This window comes from Protomyctophum bolini (assembly GCF_963924005.1).
Source record: "Protomyctophum bolini genome assembly, chromosome: 20".
Lineage (NCBI taxonomy): Eukaryota > Metazoa > Chordata > Actinopteri > Myctophiformes > Myctophidae > Protomyctophum > Protomyctophum bolini.
The window spans coordinates 16,811,837-16,836,442 of record NC_137881.1 but is presented as its reverse complement, the minus strand read 5'-3'; the positions used below and the strand labels follow the sequence as shown (position 1 = coordinate 16,836,442).

At 46.4% G+C, this 24,606-nt stretch overlaps 2 protein-coding genes across 2 annotated transcripts in view; one reads left to right on the top strand and one right to left on the bottom strand.

The window, feature by feature from the left end:
• Window positions 1–23,534, bottom strand: LOC308335832 (leucine-rich repeat and fibronectin type-III domain-containing protein 2; the record flags this gene model as incomplete). Its single annotated transcript, XM_080793050.1, has 7 exons — window positions 1–1,366; window positions 14,475–15,185; window positions 16,104–16,265; window positions 18,505–18,675; window positions 21,924–22,086; window positions 22,468–22,669; window positions 23,106–23,534. The coding sequence occupies 7 exons, from the start codon at window positions 23,532–23,534 to the stop codon at window positions 1–3; spliced, it is 3,204 nt and encodes a 1,067-aa protein (XP_080649176.1).
• LOC308334920 (pyruvate carboxylase, mitochondrial-like) overlaps window positions 1–24,606 on the top strand; it is a 378,126-nt gene that overhangs the window by 199,740 nt on the left and 153,780 nt on the right. The window lies entirely within an intron of this gene.

Sequence of the window (24,606 nt, the reverse complement as noted above, 5' to 3'; positions counted from 1 at the left end):
TTAGACCACACTCTCCTCCAGCTCTCCGGCCATGCTCTCTCTGGCGGTGGCGTTGTTGGCGTTGGAGTTGGTGTTGTAGGCGTGCATGTAGCCCCTCTGGAGGGGAAACCTGACCCCCGAGGCCCCTCCTCCTCCTCCCAGCTCGCCCACGCTGCCCTCGTCGTCGCTGGCCATGGCGGCGCACTGGACCAGCATGCCGTGCAGCGACTGGCTCCGCCGCGTCCAGATGACGCTGAGGCGCTTGGCGTAGCTCACGGCGCCGTAGCGCTTGGCCACCAGGGTGGTGGTGGTGGTGGCCGACGGGGCGCCGTCGTACGCCCCCTGCAGCGCCACGGAGGACGAGCCCATGTCCAGAGAGTGGCGCCGCCGCTTCCTGGAGGAGGAGGCGGGGCTATGCGGAGGCGAGGGCCTCTGATAGGCCTGCGACGAGTTCCAATGGTCGCCGCCCATGCCTCTACCGCCCCTGGTGATCCGCCAGTCGGTGAGGTCGGAGTCCCGGAGCGGCACGGCCAGGGAGAAGCTGGCGCGGTTGGTCAGCTCGCGCTCCAGCCGGGGCGTCCCCCGCGGCGGGGCGCGGCGCTCGTTCCTGGAGGAGGGGCGTGGCTGACGGGGGAGGGTGGCCGACGGCGGGGGAGGCGAGGAGGAGGGCGAGTAGTAGAGCGGCGCCCGGTCGGAGTCGGGCGTGTACGCGGCGCACGCCTTCTCCAGCTTCCTCTGGCGCACCACCAGCGCCATCTCCCCCACGGTGCCCCCGCCAACCGTGGCGGCGGCGGAGGAGAGCACGCCCCCGGCCGACAGGAAGTGCTCCAGGTTGAGCTTGGGCGCCCGCGGCTTGGGCGGGAGCTTGGGGGGCAGAGCGGAGGCGGAGGAGGAGGAGGCGCATTCGGCCGCCTCCTTCTTCCCCCCTCCTCCCCTCACGGAGTCCAGGCCGTTGGGTAAGACCACCATCATCACGTCCCCCGCTCCCCCCCCGGAACCGCCACTGCCTTTGTCTCCGCCCCCTCCTCCTCCTCCCCCCTGGCAGCACACCCCGCCCCCGGTCTCGTTAAGAGCGACGTCGTGGCACATGTCGTGGTGGTGGTGGGTGCAGGCGCGGTGGCGCACCATGAGCGCCACGGTGAACACCAGCAGCGTCACCACCACCACGCCCCCCACCAGGATGGTGAGCGTGCCGCCCAGGAAGTGGGCCTGCAGCGAGCGGCACGCCGGGTACACGTCGCGCGTGGCGAAGGCGGCGCAGCCCAGCACCTCGGTGGCGGCCAGCGAGGTGGCGAGGTCGTCCAGGATGGCCAGCACGCACAGGTGGTAGTCCACGCCCGAGACGAGGTTCTTCAGCACGAAGCGGTCGCTGCTGGACGGCAGGATCCTGTCAGGGGGAGAGGGAAGAGGAAAGAGGGAGAGGATCAGGATCGGCCAGTTTTTGGCAGCACATTTAGATTTTTAGTTTTGAGTCGTATAGTCTCTTCAGTTGCTTTCGTTTAGTTGTTTCAGTCACGTTTTAGTCACCTGGAATGTTTTAGTCGACTAAATGTCGTGAGATTTTTGAACTAAATCTGCGGTTGATTTGGTCGACTGAAATGTATTTTGGCGGGGCTTGATGCCGTCGTGATGACTGTTTTTACATCTACAAGCCCAAGGGCTTGTAGATCGTCTATTTGCAGCATGCAACTAATTCTAAAATGACTTATACTGGGTCTCTTGTCCACTAGTCTAGTTTTTAGTCTAGTCTTGTTTGACGAAATTGTCAGTTGTCAGCTTAGTTTTCATTTAGTTTTTGTCAGTGAAAAAACAAAAACAACACTGGAATCATCTGTATTGTCTCGTCACAGTTTTACAAGTCAAAATGTGGGTGTTTGTTTAATTAGATCAAGAGATGGGAAGAAACGGTAGATATCGCTCAATTCACTGTTTTGCGCTGCATTTGTACACTTCTTCAACAGTTAAATTCACGTTTCGGACTTTTACTGTGTTGTTGCAAATCGCTCACACGCCATGCTCACCTGCTATAGCACGGTCTACTGGAGAGGATTTACAAGCAACGTGAATGCTCTGGCATCATTGCTTTGTTGACAGCATTGAAATCTACTAGCGGATGGAAATTCACGCTATATAAAATGGCAGGTGACCTTGCGAAACATGACTTGAATTAAATGCCTGCTTCAAACATTTTCTCTCCATTTTTTTCCCCCCGTCCAAATCTTTATTTAATGATATGCAAAATAAAGCACAAGGTCAGAATACATTGGAACTGTAGTTGCAAGCCAAGGATACAAAGACAGGAAGATTGTCAGGAGGAGGTAAGAAATGAAGGTCATATGATGAAATCACAAGGGCAAATTGAAGAGAGAGAGAGAGAGAGAGAGAGAGAGAGGAAATAAAACGAGGCTATTGATACAGGGCTGAAGAAATTACGAAGACTGAAGAGAGAACTCTTTGTGTAGGCCCCTTTGTGTGTGTGTGTGTGTGTGTGTGTGTGTGTGTGTGTGTGTGTGTGTGTAGCAGCCAAGGTCTTTTACATATCTGCCTCAAGAACACTTTGACAACACGTACATATACTGTATGTCTGCACATTCTTTAGCTGCACAGTATAGATCCATGTATTGAAAGCTAAAAGGTATTGAAGAGGCAGCTAGGTTGCCTTGAGACTCTCAGGGCTAGTCTCTTCAGATATACTAATCTCATGGCTGTTTGCACCATCAGCTGTCTGAATACAACTCAATGCAGAGAGGACTTCTTTCAGCATGCTAGCGCTGATCCCGTTGAGCGCGTAAGCTGTTGAAAAGACCCAGCCTAGAGCACTGAACCATGTGAACCAGCTAAGTCAATACCATGTGAACCAGCTAGGTCAATACCATGTGAACCAGCTAGGTCAATACCATGTGAACCAGCTAGGTCAATACCATGTGAACCAGCTAGGTCAATACTTGGGCTCTAATGAAGTACTGTCACCTCATAAACACATGACATAACAACCACACCAAGGGCTCTAATGGAGTACTGTCACCTCATAAACACATGACATAACAACCACACCAAGGGCTCTAATGAAGTACTGTCACCTCATAAACACATGACATAACAACCACACCATTATCGCCTGGGCATTGCTAGGCCAGTTCCTCGGCAACGTTGGAGCTATTAAGTTGTTTTCTAATCTAAGTAGTTTATATATGTAATGGAGTGAGTGGAGCTATTTAGAAATTCAAATCAAAGCGGAGTGTTTAAAGCCCGTACCTAATGAACTAAGGACTGCAGCAGTAGACGTTTGGCTCGGAGAGGCAGCTTATATATACCAAAAGCCTGAGGGGAAAGCATGGGGAACATTAGCTGTGTCAGCGCGATATGAAATGCCCCCCATCTTTTACGTCCTGTCTCAGCCAAATGAAATATACATGACGCGCTGCCGGGCAAAAGCCCGGCGCCCGGCATATAAGTCCAGCCCAAAGTGTGTTTCCCAATCAAAGGGGATGGGTCACATTATATGGGGCCCAGTAAAAAGGACCTTTAGAGAAAATATGACGGCCGTTTGGTTTCTCCCGGGTCCTTTTTATGTGTTCATAGTATATAATTGATAGATGTGGCGATCATGGACTCATATATACACACCTCGCAAAAACCCCCGCCCCCAAAAAAAACATGGATATTTATAGTTTGAACTTCCCTTGTCCTTATCTCCCCCGCTCTACCCTTGTCTCTTTACTATTACGATTTGTGAGTTTCCTCTCATCTTTTCCTCATCTCACTGCCTCTCCTCTGCCGATTCACTTAATTTGCTGGACTGGCCTCGACAGGCATGCTAAAGTCTGAGAGAGAGACAGAGAGAGAGAGAGAGAGAGAGAGAGAGAGAGAAAGAAAATGTGGCTGACTCAGTCAAGTCAGCCACATAATTGAGGACAATAAATCCAATCCGTTCTTGTCGGCCCACGCTCAATATGTGAAGCATTGATGCCAAGCCTCTGTGCGTGTGTGTGTGCGCGCGCGTGTGTGTGTGTGTCTACATGTTTTGCAATATGCATTGTGATAAAATAGGACACTGAATATGGCAAGGACTGTCTTAATAACATAGCCAGGCTACTCAATGACACATCACGCACACACACGCACACAACCTACGTAAGGCCTTTAGTCATTTCGCTAATCCTTCTATTGAATAGTATATCCTTCGCTTCATCCTTCCTTTCAGCATTTCTCTCTATCCCTCTGTGTCTGTCTGACCCGTCTATGTCTCTCTCTCTCTCTCTCTCTCTCTCTCTCTCTCTCTCTCTCTTCCTTCCAAGTTCCATCCTCCCTTTATGAAATGAATGTCCCTCTGTCATCTCGGTTACTGTTAATTATCTCTCCATCCCTTGATCCTCTGCTCTGCTCTGATCTCTGTCTCTCTCTCTCTCTCTCTCTCTCTGTGCTCTGGTCATATATATATATATATATAGCGGTGTGTCTATTAGCCAGGTACATAACTGCTCAGTGTAACCACGATTTAGCAGCCAAGGTCGCTGTGCTCTGCTGGTCTCTCCTTCCCATCCCCTCTCCCCTTGTCCCCTCTACCCTTGTCTCCTCTCCCCTTGTCTCCTCTTCCACAGTGGTGGAAAGCGTAGCTATAAGTGCATTTTTATACATACTGTAACAATTCTGAGCTATTTGTGCTTTACTTTACTTTAACGAGGCATTTCCCATTTCCAATACTTATACTAGTGACTTATACTAGTCAAATATTGTACTTTTTTTGCTACACTACATTTATTTGAATGTTTTACAAGCAACGAGACAATGCGATGCATTGTGAACTTGTAGATCGGCTATTTCCAAGACATTTTATACATTTGAAAACTTGGACATTCAGCATGAGAGTACTTTTACTTTTAAGTACATTTCGATACCAACACTTTTGCACTTTCACTCAAGTACATTTTTAATCATTTCTGAGACTGTCCTCTTCCCTTATCTATCCTGTCCTCCTGTCTTCACTCCCTCCAGACACTCTGTTCCACTTCTGTCACTCTCCTCTCCTCTCCTCTCCTCTCCTCTCCTCTCCTCTCCTCTCCTCTCCTCTCCTCTCCTCTCCTCTCCTCTCCTCTCCTCTCCTCTCCTCCATCGCTCCATCACCACTCTACTCTCCAAAAATCACTAAAATATACATGGCCCGACTTGTACGCATTCATACATGCATTCAGGGTGACTCCCTATTAATTGTGTGTTGGAAGCGTGTTTGCCTATTGTACTGTATATACAGTATGGTTATAGATGGATGTAATGTATGCGGTGGTGTCACTCTGCGTCCCTCCCGTATACATAAATTATGTGCAAACACGATTGACATCAGCTGCGACTGCTCGTTAGGCCCTCCTTGTGCGTGACACAGTCACTGTATGCTTGGGAATGCGGAATGAAATGCAAACAGCGTATGCACAACCATGCATATTTCATAGTATTCAAATGCCTGTGTGTGTGCACACAGTGTGTGCGTGTGAGAGAAGCTCTAATCTCGGTATACCCAGCATTTGAAGAGACAGCCAGAGCACTTCCTAAATCCTAACCTACCGTACAAGCCGCGCGTGCGTGTGTGTGTTGGCCGTCCTTGTGCCTTCTAATTATGGTTCAGCCCTGCACAGACAAAGTCAGACACTCTCACATGCACGCACGCACGCACGAACACACACACACACAGAGATGCAGATGCAGTCGTGGAGGAGGCAAGGGGAATGCTTTGTTCAAGGCCACAACGACACGGACGGGTAATTATTTACCAGAGAGAGATACAGAGAGAGAGAGATGGAGAGATAAAGATAATTGGAGAGAGGAATATAGGAGTATAAAATGCCTTCACCCAGCCAGCCAACCACCCACCCACCCTCTCTCTCTCTCTCTCTCTCTCTCTCTCTCTCTCTGGAAAGAAGGTATAGTCAACGGACATTTTTCGTCATCGTTTTAGCCGACGAAAACAACACGGGACAGAGGGACAGACAGAGAGAGAAGCAAGGAGGGAGGAACAAGGCAATCACGTCCTCCCTCCTCCTCCTCCACCCGTCTGGCGACGTAGCGCACCGCACCGTCTGCCTGCTCCGTATATCACTCTGTGTGTGTGTGTGTGTGTGTGTGTGTGTGTGTGTGTGTGTGTGTGTGTGTGTGTGTTGTGTTTCATCTGTTGGCCTTGTTTACCCATCTGTTTATCAAGTCCCTCCACCACCACCTCTCCAAATGTTCCATTCAGTTGGCTGTATAGCATATACTGTAGGCATGGGTGTTCAAGACAATGTTGCCACAAAATATTTCTTGTCAGCAATAAGAAAACATTGTAATAATAACTAATAAATAATATATACAGAGAAGTACATGGGAAACAAATACCCCCCGTTCCCTGTATTATTGAAACTTAAACTGTCCTCTTCTCCTTAGCGTGGCCTCTCCTTCTCATTATTTATATTTTCTCACTCTGCCTCTCTGTGTCTTGTCTTGTGTGTACTACAGCAGACTGCAGCATCAAAGCAGCTTCCTCTCTCTCTCTCTCTCTCTCTCTCTCTCTCTCTCTCTCTCTCTCTCTCTCTGTACATGACAGACATGTTGCTTAATGCCCCCCCCCTCCCCCTCCCTTTCATCTCTCTGATGAAGGTTGACAACAGCCTGTTGACAATGTCGTTTAAGGCCTCATTACATCTCCCCCAGAGAGCAAGAGAGCAACAGCCCCCCTTTCCTGCCTCATTGGCTCTATCTCCCTCCCTCCTTAGTTTGCTACTATACTGCCTGCATGCATGTATCCATGGCCTCCCTCCTTATTTCCTCCATCGATTCCTGCCTCTCTAGTCGTCCTTTGTTCTTTCCGTCCCTTCCACGCCCCTCGCTCTCTTCCCCCCTCCTGTCATTTTGCTCCCGTCTGTGATGCAGCCTCCATTTCCAAGCCTCTCCCTCGCCCAGGGGACGCAGTATTATCAACACGTCTGTCTGATGTCAGCTCTATACTTAGCCAAACTGGGCCTAGGGTAATATAGTAAGAGAGTGGTCGACGCTAGCGTTGACTCCCATTGTAACAATGGAATGCGGAAGTGCTCATTCTATCTCAATGGGATAGTTCCAGCCACAGGAGCAATGTTTGGAACTATAGCACATACTGTAGTCATGCTATGAGCTTGTAGATATGCTATTTTTCAATAACTAAAGTATAACTTAGGCTCTGTGGGTTGACTCCTGTCCGGGCCCCTCCTACGTCTCACCAGGTCCACTCCTCATTATTTTGACAATAATTTTAACAGAGTGTAAAATGAAACCAACATTTGGTTTCATTTTACACTCTCAAGAGTTAAAGATCTCTTAAGTGTCTATTTGGTATATACCAACTTTCCATCATTTAACTGGGGGACCACCTGGAAACTCCTCAAGGACCACTGGTGGTCCCCGGACCACTGGTTGAAAACCACTGTGTTATCCACATTCCCCTCATTTTATGTTTTGGCCGATGGCTTCCCAGCTTGCTTCATGTCTGGCTCATGCCCCATGCTCCTTCCAAGTTCCTACCCTTGTTCAGGCTCATTATTTCTGGAGCACGGAGTGATTCTTTCCCTGTCTTTTCTTATCCTCACAAGCTCTATACTCCACTTGTGAGAGTGGAGTATAGCCTGTAGAGAAAACTCCCAAACTGTGAAGCGCTGTACCCAACATGCCTTGAATATTTGGTGCTTAAGCAGAACACTCTGCTCTACAATGTACAATCTGCATGATAATCCTCCAAGCTGCATCAGTGATCCATAACGACCGCATGATAGCAGCTGGGTGTAGTTATTGGACTGTTCCCTGTAACAAAAGGAACATGAACCATGCCTGCCATTCAGTAAAGCAGTGGTTCCCAAACTTTTACATGTCAAGGACCCCCAAATTGACACTCATTAGCCCGCGGACCCCCATTTGAAGAGATATGCCAGGGACCTCCATAAGAGAAGATTTTGTACGGCTCTAGCAGAGATTCTCAACCCGTTTAATTTCAAGGACCCAGTTTGACATTGCATTCGTTTACGGACCCCTTAATGGCATTTCTGTAGACTCTCAGAGGTACAGAGTACAGACACATAAGGGTACATTTTGTTCCAAACTATCATTTAGCTGGGGACCCCTTGGAACTCCCTCAAAGATCCCTAGGAGTCCCTGGACCCCACTTTGGGAACCGCTACAGTAAAGCAATGCAGAAAGCTCTGGAACCATGCAACCATGCAAAACATATCCGAGAGCTTAAATATTTGGCTATTACTGGAAATTAATTTCATGCTAATATTCATTATCTTCTCGATTTTTTTTTTAGTTAGGGAATTAACTAAATTAGGGAAAATGAAACACATTTTCAGTAAAAGCCAATGGTTTAAGCTCTTTTTTTATCCTATACTCTTCCATTCCATTGAAACATTTATTCAAGTACATTTTGAATAACGTACTCTCACTTGTAACAATTTCTTACACAGAATATTGATACTTTTACTTAAGTAAAACAAACAATGGTAAATTGTAAATGGCGCATTTATATAGCGCCTTTATCCAAGCCGCTTTACATAGATTGTGCATTACATTCACCCCTTCACACACATTCACACACACATTCACACACCGATGGCGGAGGAAACCATGCATGCATGCAAGCCACCACCTGAGAGTGTACAAATGGAACCAAATGGACCCCTAACGGGTCCATTTGGTTCCATTTGTACACTCTCAGAGTTAAATTAACATTGATTTTACAATATAAATCCGGGTCTCAGAGACAGAAAATGCCATTAAATGGGGGTCCGTATAGCCTAATGCATGTCAAACTGGGGGTCCTTGAAATGAAACGGGTTGAGAATCACTGCTAGAGCCGTAATAATCTCCTCTTAAGAAGGACACTAAGTCTTGGGGATGCCGGGATCAAACTGGGATCGAACTGGGATCGGACTGGGAACCTCACATTCCCATCCGGCCACTCTACCGCTGAGCCACTGCCGCGCCACCGAACAATGAGAGCACTTCCTCCACCACTGGTCTGCAGGGGGGAGGGGGGGGGGGGGGGGAAGCGGGGGCTGGTATTCCATCACAGTCTCATTCCCTCCTCCTTCCACCTCAATCAGATTTGCTTGGTGATCTAATCATAGCGATGCGATTAGGAGGGACTTTGCCCACAGGGTGTCAGACCTCCTGGGACATTACCGAGGGGGGAGGGGGGGGGGGGGGTGTTGTGCATCACTCAGCAGGCCACGGACCCTACCCCCCCCCCCACGCACACACACACAACACACACACACACTATAAGTATGTTTACCTAAGTACTGTATGTAGTGTATGAGTACCATGTTTTGGCCCATACTTTCAAATGAGCCATTTCAAAATAGCAGATTTTTTTTTTATACATTTCCAGTCTTGAAATGGGACAGTAAACATACAATGAGTATGTTTACCTTTGGTACATTTTGATGTCAATACTTTTGTACTTTTACTCGAGTACATTTTGAATTCCAGTATTTCTACATTGCAGTATTGATACTTTTACTTAAGTAAAATAATGTGAGTACTTTTTCCACCACACACACACACACCTGGCAATTAGCGCAGACGCCATACGTCGCTATACGGCAGTTTTTATTTATTAATATTATTACTATTTTATTTTTTTGGGGAGGTCTGATGATAAAATATCTCTAGGGTTTTTCTTCTCTTCTCGCCGAGGTATACAGATAACAGCAGTGGGGAGAAAAGCAATAACGAAATCGAAAAACATAAAACCGAAATAATGGGTAGAAATTTCTCTACTATCTCGTAACCATATCTCCCCATTCCCCGCCGGCTGCCCTCTCAATTTCCTCTGTCCTTGCCTCTCTCTCTCTCTCTCTCTCTCTCTCTCTCTCTCTCTCCCTCTCTCTCCATCTCTCTCTCTCTCCCTCAGATATAATGTTGTGGTTGGGATTAGCCTGCGTGATGATAACATCACAGAGTCCTATACAGTGGAGATCCCTGGCTCGGTGTTGTGGTATTCTGCCTTTCAATCGGCCCCCTCTTCCATTTTCTCTCTATCTGTCCACCGAGACCACTCTCGCCTCCCTCCCTTTTCCGCAGAGCCTCTCCCGACAGACTCCTCATCTCCTCTCCTCCTCTCCTCTCTGCTTTCCCTCTAATGTGGCTAGCATCCTTTTTTTCTCAGTTCTTTGCCTATACGCAAAGCCATCATCCTGTCTAATCTCTCCTTTGAGACCCCCCCTAATTCATGTGTTCCTTTTTTCCTTCTCTCGACCCCCAGTCGCACTGCAGTGTGGTTCGTTTAACTTTTTTTGTTTATCTTTTGCAAATGAAAGACCTGCACACACTGATACACGCACACGCGCACACACACACACACACACACACACACTGATACACGCACACACTGATACACGCACACGCACACACACACACACACACACACACTGATACACGCACACACGCCATTATCCGTCCTTTGAGACTGGTTATGTTCCTTTACTCCTTCTCTCATATTTCCTCCCTCTGTGCCTCTACTCGGGTGTCTCTCACTCTGCAGTTCTCTCTCTCTCTCTCTCTCTCTCTCTCTCTCTCTCTCTCTCTCTCTCTCCTTAAATGTCTCTCCTCCCTCTCCCCTCCCCAATGGTCTCCTCATTCTTTCAGATCTGCCCCCCCCACCCCCTCCCCTTCTCTCTCATCTCTGACTCCGCCATCGTGACAATTAAGCCTCACAGTTTGTCTTCCCTCCATGCATCGGTCGTTCTGTCCCTCTAGACGTGTGTGTGAATCTCTACGGTCTCGTCTCTCTGCCTTCCCTTATCCTGCATGTCATTCTATCTCTCTATCTCTCTATCCGTCCGCCCTTCAATCCCAGATGCCCTCCTCCTCCGCTTCCATCGTCTGTGTGTGTGTGTGTATGCACTGAAAATCCTGAGCGTATTAAGTGTGACTTCATAACAAGATGGAGCATCCCTATTTACACGGCCCGTGACAGAGGGTGCAGGGCCAATAAGGCCATCATGGAAGGAGGTATAAGGGCCCGCACACCATTCTTTAGGTAAAGAATGACTTTATTGAACAAGCGACAACGTTTCAGTCTTGATAGATCTTCGTCAGGTCAGTATGCACACACCTGACGAAGATATATCAAGATCGAAACGTTGTCGCAGGCTACTAAAAGCCTGACTCACGCTGTGTTAAGAGACTGTGTCACGTCCTCTCTTAAATTTGACCCCATCCCCTTGTTTTTAGGTGGTGTGCAACGCCTCTCAGCTAGACTATAGCTTGCTCCTGCTAATTATTTTTTTAATTATTTTTTTAATGCAAGAAGCTGAGAATACAAGTTAGACATATTATATTCAGCACCACTATATATTCAAACGCAGTGTCTGTGTTCGCATCACCAAGCCGTGACCACATCACGTCCCCCGGTAGTTCTGAACAGAAGTACCAGCCCCGTATACCATGGTGGAAAAAAGTACTCAAATGTTTTACTTGAGTAAAAGCAATATAGGCTATAGAAATACTGTTACAAGTAAAAGCACGGAATTTAACATCTTCTTGAGTAAAAGTGTAAAAGCCTTAGTATCAAAATGTACTTTACGTAACAAAAGCAGAAAGTACTCATTATGCAGAATATCATATATTCAAGTTTTCAAATGTTTAAACATCTTTTGAAAATAGCAGGTCTGGCAAGCTCACAATGTTTCGCATCGCTTTTTTGACAATAATCAAAATCTACAAAGTAACTATAGCGACTACATGTAGTGGGGTAAAAGTACAATATTTGCCTCTGAGATGTACAGTGGAGTAGAAATAAAAGTATTGTAAATTGTAAATACTCAAGTAAAGTACAAATACTTAGTTACTCTCCACCACTACGATGCATAATAGAAAGCACCGATGTGCCCACTGCACAAAAAGGACTTAAGCAGTCAACGGTAGACTAGTAGCAATGAATGATTCATCACGTATTAGTAATGTCTGCCGGTGTCAATATATGCCCTGCTAAAAATGCAAATGTGCTGAAATCTATATATATATATTATATATATATATATATATAAAATCTATTATATATATATGTTATTTACTTTTGAGAGGAGTAGTCCTCCCTCCTTCCTTCCTTTCATTTTCCATCAGTTCCTGCGCACCGTCCATCGTTCGGTTCATCAATTTGTCTCTCTTAATTTCAGCCATCCGTCATCCACTCCTTGGCAGCGGGCCCATTCATATTATCTCCCAATGATATGTAAGCTCCATAGCCATCCATAATATTCTCTCTCGGTGATAAGCTTCAGACAATTTGTTTCTGATTTCCCAAGGGGGGGAACAGGGCTTCGGTAAACATGCCTTCACATCATATTACTCCCTTAAATGTCAAGTTAACATGTCGGCGCGGTTAATAGGATATGGCAGCAAGCGTCACCACATTGACCCGTTAAACCTCTCATCTGCATCAACATTTTTATAATGCCTCCTGTCTAGAGTAAACGTGTCCATCCATGTAAGACCGCGGGATGCAGGTTTCATATTGAATGTGGTGTGACGTGACTTATACTGGAGGCTTAACCCATTTTGGGCGGGAACGCAGATCTAGTGCTGCGCTACGAGCTTGTAGGTCTGCTATTTTTGAGAAATCGTGAAAATGTGCCGCAAGTCTTTGAATATTCTTTCAGATCGAACGTTTTTAAACTCAAACCTTTGCTTCTGGGGGGTCCCTGGAACAACATATTTTGAGATGGAGGTCGGAGGCCAAATGCATGTAATACATTTCTGGGGGTCCTTGTCATGAAATAGATTGAGAACCACTGACACAGAAAAAATTTTTCAGAAAACTGTCATGATTTAGTAGAATCGTCCTCAGACCTAAATGGGTTAAAGGGCTGGCGAGGAGTCACAACGTGAACACAAATCACATCGACAGTAAGGCGATAAGCGCTAGCTTGCGCCATCAGCAGGCTGGGATTTGATGCCTTTTCTACATTGTTTGAGCCTCTTGGCCACACATTCCAACAGACTCGTTCTCCCCCCTTCCCCCCAAACCCCACCTGCTGTTCTGCCTCCACCAGCTCATTCCCTCTCATGCATATGCACTAGTAGCTACACCCAACTGTTGAGCTGCGGTGTCATGCACGGCTCCAGATAAATGTTTAATTACCACCCTCCCTCCATCCTTTAATGTCTCTCTCTCTCTCTCTCTCTCTCTCTCTCTCTCTCCCCCTCCTCCCAGCTATCCATCCGGCCATGTGCAGTACAAGGTTAACAGTTACTGAGCCAAAGTGCCACGCTGATACATATTTCATGGTTTTTGTTACAAATCGAGACGCCTGGTGTTGCGGCTGACGCAAGCAACCCTTGCTGTCACAAAATGGTTGCCAGATTGTAAGTGACAGCCTGTCACTTATGCTGATCTTTAAACGTTAGGGACTTTGACATGGGCTTTTCTCTGCAGGACACCCAACTCTTGCCCATAGCAACTGCTACTATGCAACGTTTTCCAGAATAAATGTGATCAATTTATAGACACATATAGCACTGACGAAGGTCTTATAGGACCGAAACGTTTGCTGTTTAATTGCACTTTGAGCACAGAGCGCTTTATGAGCATGATAAAATAATAGGATTTTTTTCCCCCTAAGTCTCAGTCTATAGAAGTTTTTACTGCATTTTGTTCTACAGTGAGCGAGTGTTCTGTCAAGTTTTCCTCATTTTATAGACATCAATAAAATAGGACTTTTCTGTTTGGATGCATGAGCTGTCAAGGCCAGAAAGTATTTGTTTTAGCACTCAGTAGGCATTCCAAATATGATGAATGATGATGTCACACGCATACCCTCAATAGGCAGCCAAGAAGCCTGATGCATAACTACTTTGCCTAACCGTCGTGGCACAACATCAGCTTAGATGAAGTGTTGGAGGGCTGCATGTCCACCAGAGATTTGATCGTGCATGCCCGCTGGTTTTTCACTCGTCTCCTATTGGAAAGGTTATAGTCTAAGGCTCTCAGTTGCTCAGCATGACCAAAAACGGAGACCTGACCTCATATTAGTGCCATATAACAATTTAAACCTTGTCTGGAAAAAGAGATCGTCGCTCTTGGACATAATTATGACCTTAATGCATGGTAGATATTAGATAATCTTCTGCATGTAATGGATATTTGTATATACTGTAGCTATACCTAACAACAACCCTATAGCATCCTAAGTCTCGGCATGCCATAATAGACGAACATTATAGCTCAAAGTGGTGGATCTACACGCTCACAGCCAAGTGTCACGAGACGACCGTAGTGAGCTTTGTACAGTAGGTTGGCAAAGAGACGTGGCGTATAGATGGAACAAAGAAGTAGTAGTATAGCCCCTGCTGGGAGACGAGACGCCGTCAGCAACGCTGTGCGAGTTTAAGAGATGAATGAATAGAACAGAGGGGGGTACCGTACGACGTGTTAAATGACTACAGCACCACATGCTTTGAATAACAACAAATACGAAGCATGTAGAACTCACCTGTAGATGAGCGTCTCGTCGGCGGTGCAGTTGTACTGTATCTGATACATCCAGACCATGTAGCCTCCGGCCGAGCGCCCTAGATCCCACCGCACCTGTGCCGAGGTGGACGTAATCCCCTGCACGCCCACCCTCCTCTCGTCCTCCTCCTCGTCTCCCTCCTCGGCGCGCCCGCCGTCCGTCTCCCTCCCGTCCTCGCCGCCCCCCTCCTCGCCGCCGCCCGCCCCGCCCTCTTTCGTTAATCCGTTGTTGTTAATCCCTCCGTTTTTCCCGGCGGTGGTGATGTCCGACGAGCCGGGGGGCTCGCTCCGTAATATCCCGTTGGTGGCGTTCGTCTTGGCGGTGTTCCCGCCGGCGGCATTTCCACCTCCTCCTCCGCCGCCACCGCGGTGAGGCAGCGGGATGATCTTCAGGTCCACGCTGGCGGTGGCCTCGCCCGCCGCGTTGATGGCGATGCACGTGTAGGTGCCGTCGTCCCGCGCCACGGTCACCAGCAGGTCCAGGGTGCCGTTGGCGAAGGAGCCGGTCCGCGACGAGTTGGCCACGATGCGGTCGTCCGGCGACACCCAGTGCACCACCGGCTCGGGGTCGCCGATGGCGCGGCACTTGAGCGTGGCGCGCTGGCCCTCCAGCACCCACAGCTTGTGGGTGTGTCGCGTGATGAGGGGCGGCTCGCACGTGAACTCCTCCTCGGGTATGGACCAGAAGTACCTGCAATAAGAGAACGGGAAAACATCATCGATAGAGTAATCGCTATTAGGAAATAGCCGCATCACTAGAGTATGAATGAAACCTACTATAATTAGTTTGAGGCACATTGGTGTGGACACATACAGGCGTATATATTTAATGGCATCCTGAACTTGACAGCTCCTATACTGTGCAGAGACACTCGTCAAGACATCATGTACAATGCACAAGTAATACTCTGGAGATGGCCTCACTTCTTCTGCCCTGCCCACGTACAGGAAACTCACAAGAACTTGACTCGATGATAGAGAATGCTGTCATGACCTTTTGCACAATGCAAGATATTCCGCACAGTCACAGCCCGCCGCGCAAAGCCCTCGGCGAATGAGACCGCATTGCAGTGAAATGGATGGGGAGAGTTGAACTCGGAGCGGAGGAGAAAATGGTCCGTCTGGTTTTGCTGTTTTCCTAGTGTTCGTGGAAGAGCTTTCAGTAATGGCTAAGCTGATTCAGTGGACTACTATAGGTCACTAGGATATGAACGTTTCTACTATAGGTCACTAGGAAATGAACGTTTCTACTATAGGTCACTAGGATATGAACGTTTCTACTATAGGTCACTAGGAAATGAACGTTTCTACTATAGGTCACTAGGATATGAACGTTTCGCTTAAAGCCAATGATCAATGTGACAATGTGTTGTGTGCTGCTTGTAAGATCGGCTCTTTTTTCTCGACTCAGATTTGGCGTCGAGTAGTGGTGCTCCGATCGATTTGACGTGGGTTTTGACATAATAATATAATTCTCCCCTTATACGCGGCACAAGATCGGTATCGGGTCGGTTGTGAGAAAAACAATCGGTGATCGGGATCGGTCCCCAACAAAACCTGATCAGAGCACCTCTATTATAGGCTTTAATGGCGTGGCGTTGGTGTTTACCTGGCTGCCAGGTGCGAGGGCGTGGCGCAGGTCTCCATGTCGTCTCCGCGGACTAGCCGCCGTAGCCACAGCAGCTCACAGTTGCAGTGCAGCGGGTTCCCCCCGAAGTTGAGGCTGATGATGGTGTTGTAGGGGGTGGGGCTTATGGCGCCAGTCTGGGACCTGGTGACAGCGGCAGGAGAAGAAGGAGGCACTTTGATGCATGTCCATTTGGTTTGGCTGACGCTGCGACGACAAAATGTCCGACTACCTTTTTTTATCGCTGACTAAATGGAAACTAAGCTGATGACTAAAACTAAGACTACAAATAAAGACACACACATCAACAAATAATAACTAGACTAAAATGTTAGGAAGGGACAAGAGATTGTATATCGATGGTTTACTTTACAGCAAGCGTAACATCAGTCATATCGAAGGCATCAAGGCCTGCCGAAATACATTTTAGTCAACTAAATCAGCTGTAGATTTCGTCTATGAAATTTTGTCGACTAAAACTAGACTGACACTAAGACATTCCAGGTGACTATAGAATGTGACCAAAACTAAATGAAAACTATTCAAGAGACTATGACTAAAACTAGAATCAAAATGTGCTGTCAAACTCAACACTGCACTGTTCTTGTATGATTATGATGAAGTATGGCGTTAAATTGCGAACGCCGAAATATAGCTATTAGCGAGTATAGCGACGATACTCCGATCATGTCATAATAAGCAAATATGAAAGCTGAAAACGTGTTGCAGCGCAAACAGGTTGTGAGCTTTGCTGTAGACGAGGGAGAAGATTGGGGGCCAATTATCCCACTTGATGATGTTATATTGTGTTTAAGTGCAATTAAAAAATGCATATAGCCGTGCCATTGATAAGCAACTGAAAGATAATTCCAGAATAATGCTGTAGTCTGATGAAGAAAATAGTTTTTTTTTAATTGACGCCTAATTGATGTTTCTCAGCACTTATAAATGACGTTAAGTGTTTGCAGCTTTTCATCTTGCGTGACGGAAAGGAAAGGATAAAAAAGAATATATAGTCATAATATGTTGATGACTTGGCATCAATAGGTCTGTAAACAGCTTGCAGCTTAAAAAATCTGACGGATAATTGTCTAAACAGTCCATAGAAAGCTGCTAAAAATGAGGCCAGCAGCTCATTTCAACAAGATTGCTGTCATAAGCATGCGCTCGCCTCGGGCCGCGGCGAAATAAAAAATGAATAACATGACGACGTTAAGGAAAACCATACTCGGCAACAACTTATTTCATAAGCAATGCTTTCTCCTCGCAGGCAATTTATGCGCCTACTGTACAAAAAGCAGCCCAAGACAAGCTGTAGAAAATGCACTGAATCTGCCAGTTCATAAAAGGGCTATTTATGAGATAGCCGTTTTAGCTTGCATAGACATCAAATGGCTATAGCTCAGGATACATCTCAAAATGCTACTTCAAAATTACTTAGGGTGGTTCACTGGAGTCACGTATTATTTTACGGCACGTCATTAACCCATGTTGAACCAATACTGTGAGGTACTTCAAAATCTATGTTTCATACTAATGCTATGCTAGAGAGCAGGGGGTCTTGAATACATAGAAAGGGGAAAAAACGTAAATGTAAAGAAACCAAGATGGCTTTGACCCTGCCATCTTGCTGATCCCCATGGCTGTGTGTGGAGAGAATAAGCACAGGTGGGTAATTGTAAGTGCTTTTGTAAAGCTCCCCCACAGTACCAGCTATTGGTGTCCCGATAGAAGAATAACTATGCTCCTTGCAGTGGAAGGTTGCATTCCAGTTGAAATGTTAGGAGGGACTAAAACTAATGCTGCCATTTCATTATGAAAAAGGATAACAAGGCGAGTGTAGACCTCGGCTGGTACTATATGTACTGGGCGTACTAAAAGATAAATGCTGCTAAATGGGAAACACTTTTATGCATTAATGTAAAGTGGAACTATTGCCAACCATTACTGCCAAAAGAATATGAATAATAATAGTTATTTCTTTTCCATTACAGTTCTCTTCCATGTACACGCCACGGTTATATAGTTTATTTTTATCCATTTCTCATCTGCACAGAAAACAATATTGCTTTTCCACATTGACTCTTAACATTGCAGCCATTCCAAGGTAGTAAGATACAATTATTTTGAAAAAGAGAAACAAGTTTTTGTGTGGATACTATAGCTCTTTGTGAAAATTCCCATTTATTTTACAGCTAGCCCAGCCCACGAATGGTTGAATCTGCGGTCCCTGAAACAAAAATATCTTGACATGGGGGTCCGTGGCCAAATACAATATACGTGAAAAAGTTTGAGCCCCACTGATGATAGCAACATAGGTTGTTTTAGGATTTGGAAGACATTAGTGGAATCGGCCTCGGGTATTAACGGCTTAAAGACATACCTGGCGAAGAGGGGATCTGGGGGCAGCGTCCGTAGCCTGTTGGAGGTCATGTCCAGCCGCGCCAGTTTGTAGAGCTCTCCGAAGGCCCCCTCCGCTATGTGGTCTATTAGGTTATGGTCCAGATTCAGAGTGTGGAGACTGGCCATGTTCTGGATGGACTCCCACGGCACTCTACACATTTAGGAGAAGAAGAAATGGTAGGATTTTTAATAGGCTTGGCTTCTCTTGTATAATGCATCAGGGCCGTCGAGGGTTGACATATTTTGGACCGAACCAAAAGCTGGCAGTGTTCTTAGATGGACTCCCATGGAGCTCTAGAAATGAAGAGAGAGGGGGGAAAAAGCGAGCAAGACAGAGAGAGAGATGTTAAGAGATTAATTGCGTGATTTAATTCCTAATATCTCCAGCTGCGGTCTTTGGCATTTGAGCTGAGCAGACTGGCAACGTTCTGTCTCCTCATAGACGCTTTTGAGTGACGGGAAGACGCTGGTAACGTCGAGAGGAAATCAGAGAAAAGATTTGTCACGGCCTGCCAGCCGTGAACACACACGATTCCCACAGTGACGGCTGATGCGTATACCTACCTTATCTCGCTACCCCATCGGGAGAGAAAGATTAATGCAGAGAAAATGAACATAAGGATTAATGGGACTATTGCAGTATAATCTGTCTATAGGCGATGTTCAGATGTTCCTAGCATACTGCACTACTCTGTGGAAAACACCCAAGCCAAGACTAATTAACGGTGACAACAATGGCAGACGGAGATAACAGCAGATGCTCATGTTCCTGATCCTCAATCCTTGGCTATTTCTGAATGTCACATCTCCCCATCTGCGGACGGTCACTCTGTGTTCTTCTCAAAGTGTTGATTTCCTCCACTAATACCATGACAAAGAAATGTTCGGCGACTACCTTTTTTTCACTGACGAAAACTAAATGAAAACTAAGGACTAAGGACTAAGACTAAATAGTTTGACAATTTTGTCAACAAATAAAAACCAGACTAAAATGTTAGGAAAGAATAACAGATCTATCTATTTTGTGTGTGTCAGTTGTGATTCCATTATGGACTGCATGGGAAGATTTGGAGGTGAAGCGACTGACGGTCGCGACGGTATTGTCTATATGTGGATAGCTCTTTGTGAAACATTTTTATAGTCTGTCAAACTTGTCCATTTGCATTGCATTGAACGTCCCCCGCTGTTGATGGCATTTATTTTATTATATGAGAGTAATTATCAGAGCCCTTTTTCTACTGTGAGATCAAAGTGGCTGTGAGAATGCAGATGATATAACAACAGATGTTTGCCATTCTTTGTCTGTAATGGAGTATAATTGCTATAAGTGGGTTCTCTGATTCAGTGTTGATTTTGATAGCAAATGTAGATTTTAGTTGTAGTAGTCCCTTGAATAGTTTTCCTTTAGTTTTATTCGCACTTTAGTTACCTGGAATGTCTTAGTGTTAGTCTAGTTTTAGTCGACTAAATGTAAAGTTGAGTTAGTCGACTAAAATGTACTTTCACAGGCAGCTTCAGCTTCAACAATACGACTGTCCAACTGTCCATACATACTATTGTATTACTCACTCCATAGTAAAGTTGAATCATTAGTATGGTCTTCCAGTAAGTCCCTTGCCTCTAACCATTAGTACATTTGGAGGCAGTACTTCCACTTTCACTTCCGTGGCCTAATTGTTAACATTATTTCAGCTTCCCGCTGCGTTTCCATTGCTGATCCTTGCTTTAAGCAATGCTGCCAGACTCTGTTGCCTTAAGAGTAAACCACACCGTTTTCAGACGAGCTTGATCTGTGACAAGCTTCGTACAAATAAGTCAGACTTAAAAGAAGAGCTTTTGTTGTGATTGTCCCTCCTGCCCCCACATGCTATACCTTAGAACATGACTAGGTGGGCAATAGCTCGCACACATAGGAGCTTCAAACCTGCCAATAAATAATGTAATCACTATCCAATTAGCTTAATAGTTTTACTACCCTGTTGTGCTTCTATCGCGAATTGAGAGGGCTTTGTGGCGACGCCACAAAGCCCTCAAAGTGATGAAACTTGAATAACATCTCATTGGGAAATGGCCCTCCTCCTCCGCACTGATATAACTGAAACGGGAGAGAGAAAGACAAACAACGGTTTGTTAATGCATGCCTCATTAAAAGTCTTTACACTTTCTTCTCGTAGCCTCGTTGGAGGTTGGAGATCGGCCAGCGGGCTCCTGTAGGGGGAAACAAAATGAAACATCTTAATCATAGCTGACAGTCACAAGCTGCTGAATACATCAACACAGTGGTGGGGCCTGGAATAATGGAGAAGAGATGAGAGAGAGAGAGAGAGGATCAGCTTTGTTGTTTCGACTGCAGTAGAACACAATCGAACATGGCAGGGGAACAATGGAGCGGTGGTGAGGCATTTTGGTTTTAAGGCTGGAGTTCAGGTGTGCTTTTTGTTTGACTTCAACCACAATAGACAGGAATATCCCTAATGCACTTTAATGGACCGAGAGTGCAGTCATATTCCTGCAAAGCAAGTTCCTGCAATTTGAGCCAAGTTCCGCAGCTTTCCTATATTCGCTGACCCTCATACAACAGGCTTTGTTTTTTTTACCCCGTGTGATCAATAATTCAGCTTGCTTTGAAAGTTTGTTTCTCTGCTGGACTGTACTTTGCAGCCAAAACAGGTAGAAATGTAAAAATGAAAATATGGTACGTAGCCAAAATAAATTGACCTGAAGGCAGGAGGTACAAGAACAGAGAAGAGAAATGAAGAGAGTGCAGAGCAGTGTTTATTTTGAAACCAAATTTAGATTTTAGTTTTAGTCGTAGTCTTTTGAATAGTTTTAATTTTAGTTTCGGTCACATTTTAGTCACCTGGAATGTTTTAGTGTTAGTCTAGTTTTAGGCGGCTAATTTTATTCCACTTAAATGTACAGATGATTTAGTTGACTAACATGTGTTTTGGCGGGCCTTGATGCCGTCGTAATGGCTGATTTTGCTCTTGCTGAGAATAGCAGATCTACAAGCTTGCAGCATGCAAACAAGTGTAAAATGACTCGTGTCTTTTAGTTCTACTGGATCTCTTGTCCACTAGTCCCTTCCTAACATTTGAGTCACATTTGTTGACGGACATTTTTCATGATGGTATTAGTCGACAATCGACACTGGTGCAGAGCAAAAGAGGACAGACGGTACGTCCATTTACCTTCTCAGGTTGTTGTAGGACATGTCCAGGTCCTCCAATGAAAGACATTTACCTTCTCAGGTTGTTGTAGGACATGTCCAGGTCCTCCAATGAAAGACATTTACCTTCTCAGGTTGTTGTAGGACATGTCCAGGTCCTCCAATGAAAGACATTTACCTTCTCAGGTTGTTGTAGGACATGTCCAGGTCCTCCAATGAAAGACATTTACCTTCTCAGGTTGTTGTAGGACATGTCCAGGTCCTCCAATGAAAGCAGGAAGTCATCGAAGGCCTGCACGGACACTTTGATCAGCTGGTTGTTGTTGATGATCAGGTGTTGTAGATTGACTAGGCCCGCAAGGTCTCTGGGCCCCAATATCGTCAAACGGTTACCTACAGCAACAAATAGGAGATACAAAACGGCTTTAAACCTTATGGTTTATGCTTTAGCGTGCAGGGCAGTGTTGCGTGCCGAAAATAGCCGATCTACAAGCTCTGTCTACTTTCTGTGTGTGTGACATTGTAGTATGATGTCGCCTAAATTCGATTAATTTGGAAAGTGACCCCTTAATACTAGCTTGATATTTGAATGTGAGTGGAATAATTTTTCAGCATCCATTTCCCATGCACGTTTGCTCACTGAAAGGAAAACTACAAGCCAAAATGGCTGCCAGAGAATCTAACCGCTAGCCCCAAAAAAACGTGTGTCCGACGTGAGCTGTCATTTTGCAATAACATCTTGCTCCGCCATGCGTGCGTGCGCGCGTCCCTCACCGTCCAGATGCAAGGAGCGCAGGCTCTCCAGGTCGGAGAAGGCCATTGGCCGGATGGTGTGGATGGTGTTGCGCGACAGCGTCAGGTCCACCAGGCCCGACATGTTGAGGAAGTCCACGCCGCCCACCTCGGTGATGTAGTTGTCGGCCAGGCGCAGCTCCACGGTGCGGCGGTCCACGTGAGGCGGCACAAACAGCAGGCCCTGTATGGGTCGTAGGGGTGCGTCGTTATCCCTAAACTCTTTTACTGTTTTGAAAAACATTTTTGAATAGTTCATCTAGCCAATCTACATTGACACGTTGTGAGCTTGTAGACTGGCCATTTTTACTACTCAAAAATGTTTAGCAAAATAGTAAACAGAAGTCTAGGGATAAGGGGTTTAGCGGTGACGAAAATGGAGCCCTTAGACCCAAAACGTAGAATATTATTTGTTATAATTGACGTTGGTACCATAGAGATAACAGGCAAGAGTTGATCAAAATAACAATTATTCTCACATTGTGTATAGACTTCTTGTAAATTAAGTAATGCAGAAAATGAAACCAAATGGACCCCTGATTATATTGTGCATCACTAGTGATACGGCTTGAAACAAAACATTGTGATATTCTATTATTTGCATATGGACCACCCCTTACCTTGTCGGCGCACAGCGTGCTCAGCGACTCGGACAGGTTGCGGCACACGCAGTGGAACGGGCACAGCGACACCATGCCCCACGTCTCCCCCGCGCCCGCCAGCGAGGGGAACAACAGCAGGCAGCATGTGACCACCAGCGTCAGCCAATGGAAGGCCGGCGACGCTGAGGCAGGCGGCGCACGCTTGTTGGCGGTCGCCCCCCGGTCGACAAACGGGGACGAGGAGGGAGACGAGGAGGAGGTGTTATGGAGAGGAGGAGGATGAAAAGAGTGCGATGGTGGTGGTGGTGATGCGGCGGGCAGGCGGAGGCAGGGGGAGGGAGGTCGTGCTGTCCTGTGTAGTTTGCAGGGGTGGAGGCGCACTGTCGCGTGGGGCGGCCGGTGGTGGTGGTCTTTGCGGGGGCTGAGGGGTGGGGGGGGGTCAGGCATGGTAGAACGCCTGGCTATCCACAGACCTGGGGAGAGAAAGGCAGCGTATTAGCTCACATCACCTGAGGGGGGTGTGTGCGTGTGTGTGTGCGTGCAAGTTTTCTCATCTACCTACACTGACTAGACAGTATAGTGGAGTGTGTGCGTGCGTGTGTGCGTGTGTGCGTGTGTGTGTGTGTGTGTGTGTGTGTGTGTGTGTGTGTGTGTGTGTGTGTGTGTGTGTGTGTGTGTGTGTGTGTGTGTGTGTGTGTGTGTGTGTGTGTGTGTGTGTGTGTGTGTGTGTGTGTGTGTGTGTGTGTGTGTGTGTGTGTGTGTGTGTGTGTGTGTGTGTGTGTGTGTGTGTGTGTGTGTGTGTTATATAACATCTGTAGCACTAGAGCATGCCGCTCTCGGTTGATTTGGTGCAGAATAGTCCAGCATTGCAAACCAGTGGGCTCAAACTACGCACACACACACACACACACACACACAGAGACCTAGGTACTTTGTCAGACTACAGGCAGAGTATTGCCTAGCAACAACCTCCCGAAATACCCTGAACACATCCCTCAGTGCCCGGGCCATTGTAATTAGTGTTATCGTATATATAACAAGGCATTCTTCAGTTCCATGTTCTCTGTGCTATAGCTTCCACAGTGACCCCCCCCACACAAGATGTTAAAATGTTTAAAAGATAAATAATAATGAAAATGTACCAAACTTGGAACGTATTGTGAGCTTTACAGATCAGCTATTCTCAAATAACCGATGTATTTAGGGCTACATTTGGCTGGGGAACCCCTGGAACCCCCTCAAAGACTAGGGGGGTGGGGGGTCCCTGCACCCCCACTTTGAGAACCACACAGGGTCTCCCTCGTTTCAAAGCTCCACTAACTAAACTATTGGCCAGATTCATTCACATGGCTGCCATTTTACATCACACTCTGTGGTTTTGGTGGGTGTATATAATAATAAATGCCATTTTGTAATAGCAAAATGGCAGCCATGTGAATACAGTCAATAGTTTTGTGACTACTACAGTACTATAGTCAGCGGTGAACAGTGTAGTGTGGCATAAACACACAGACGTGTG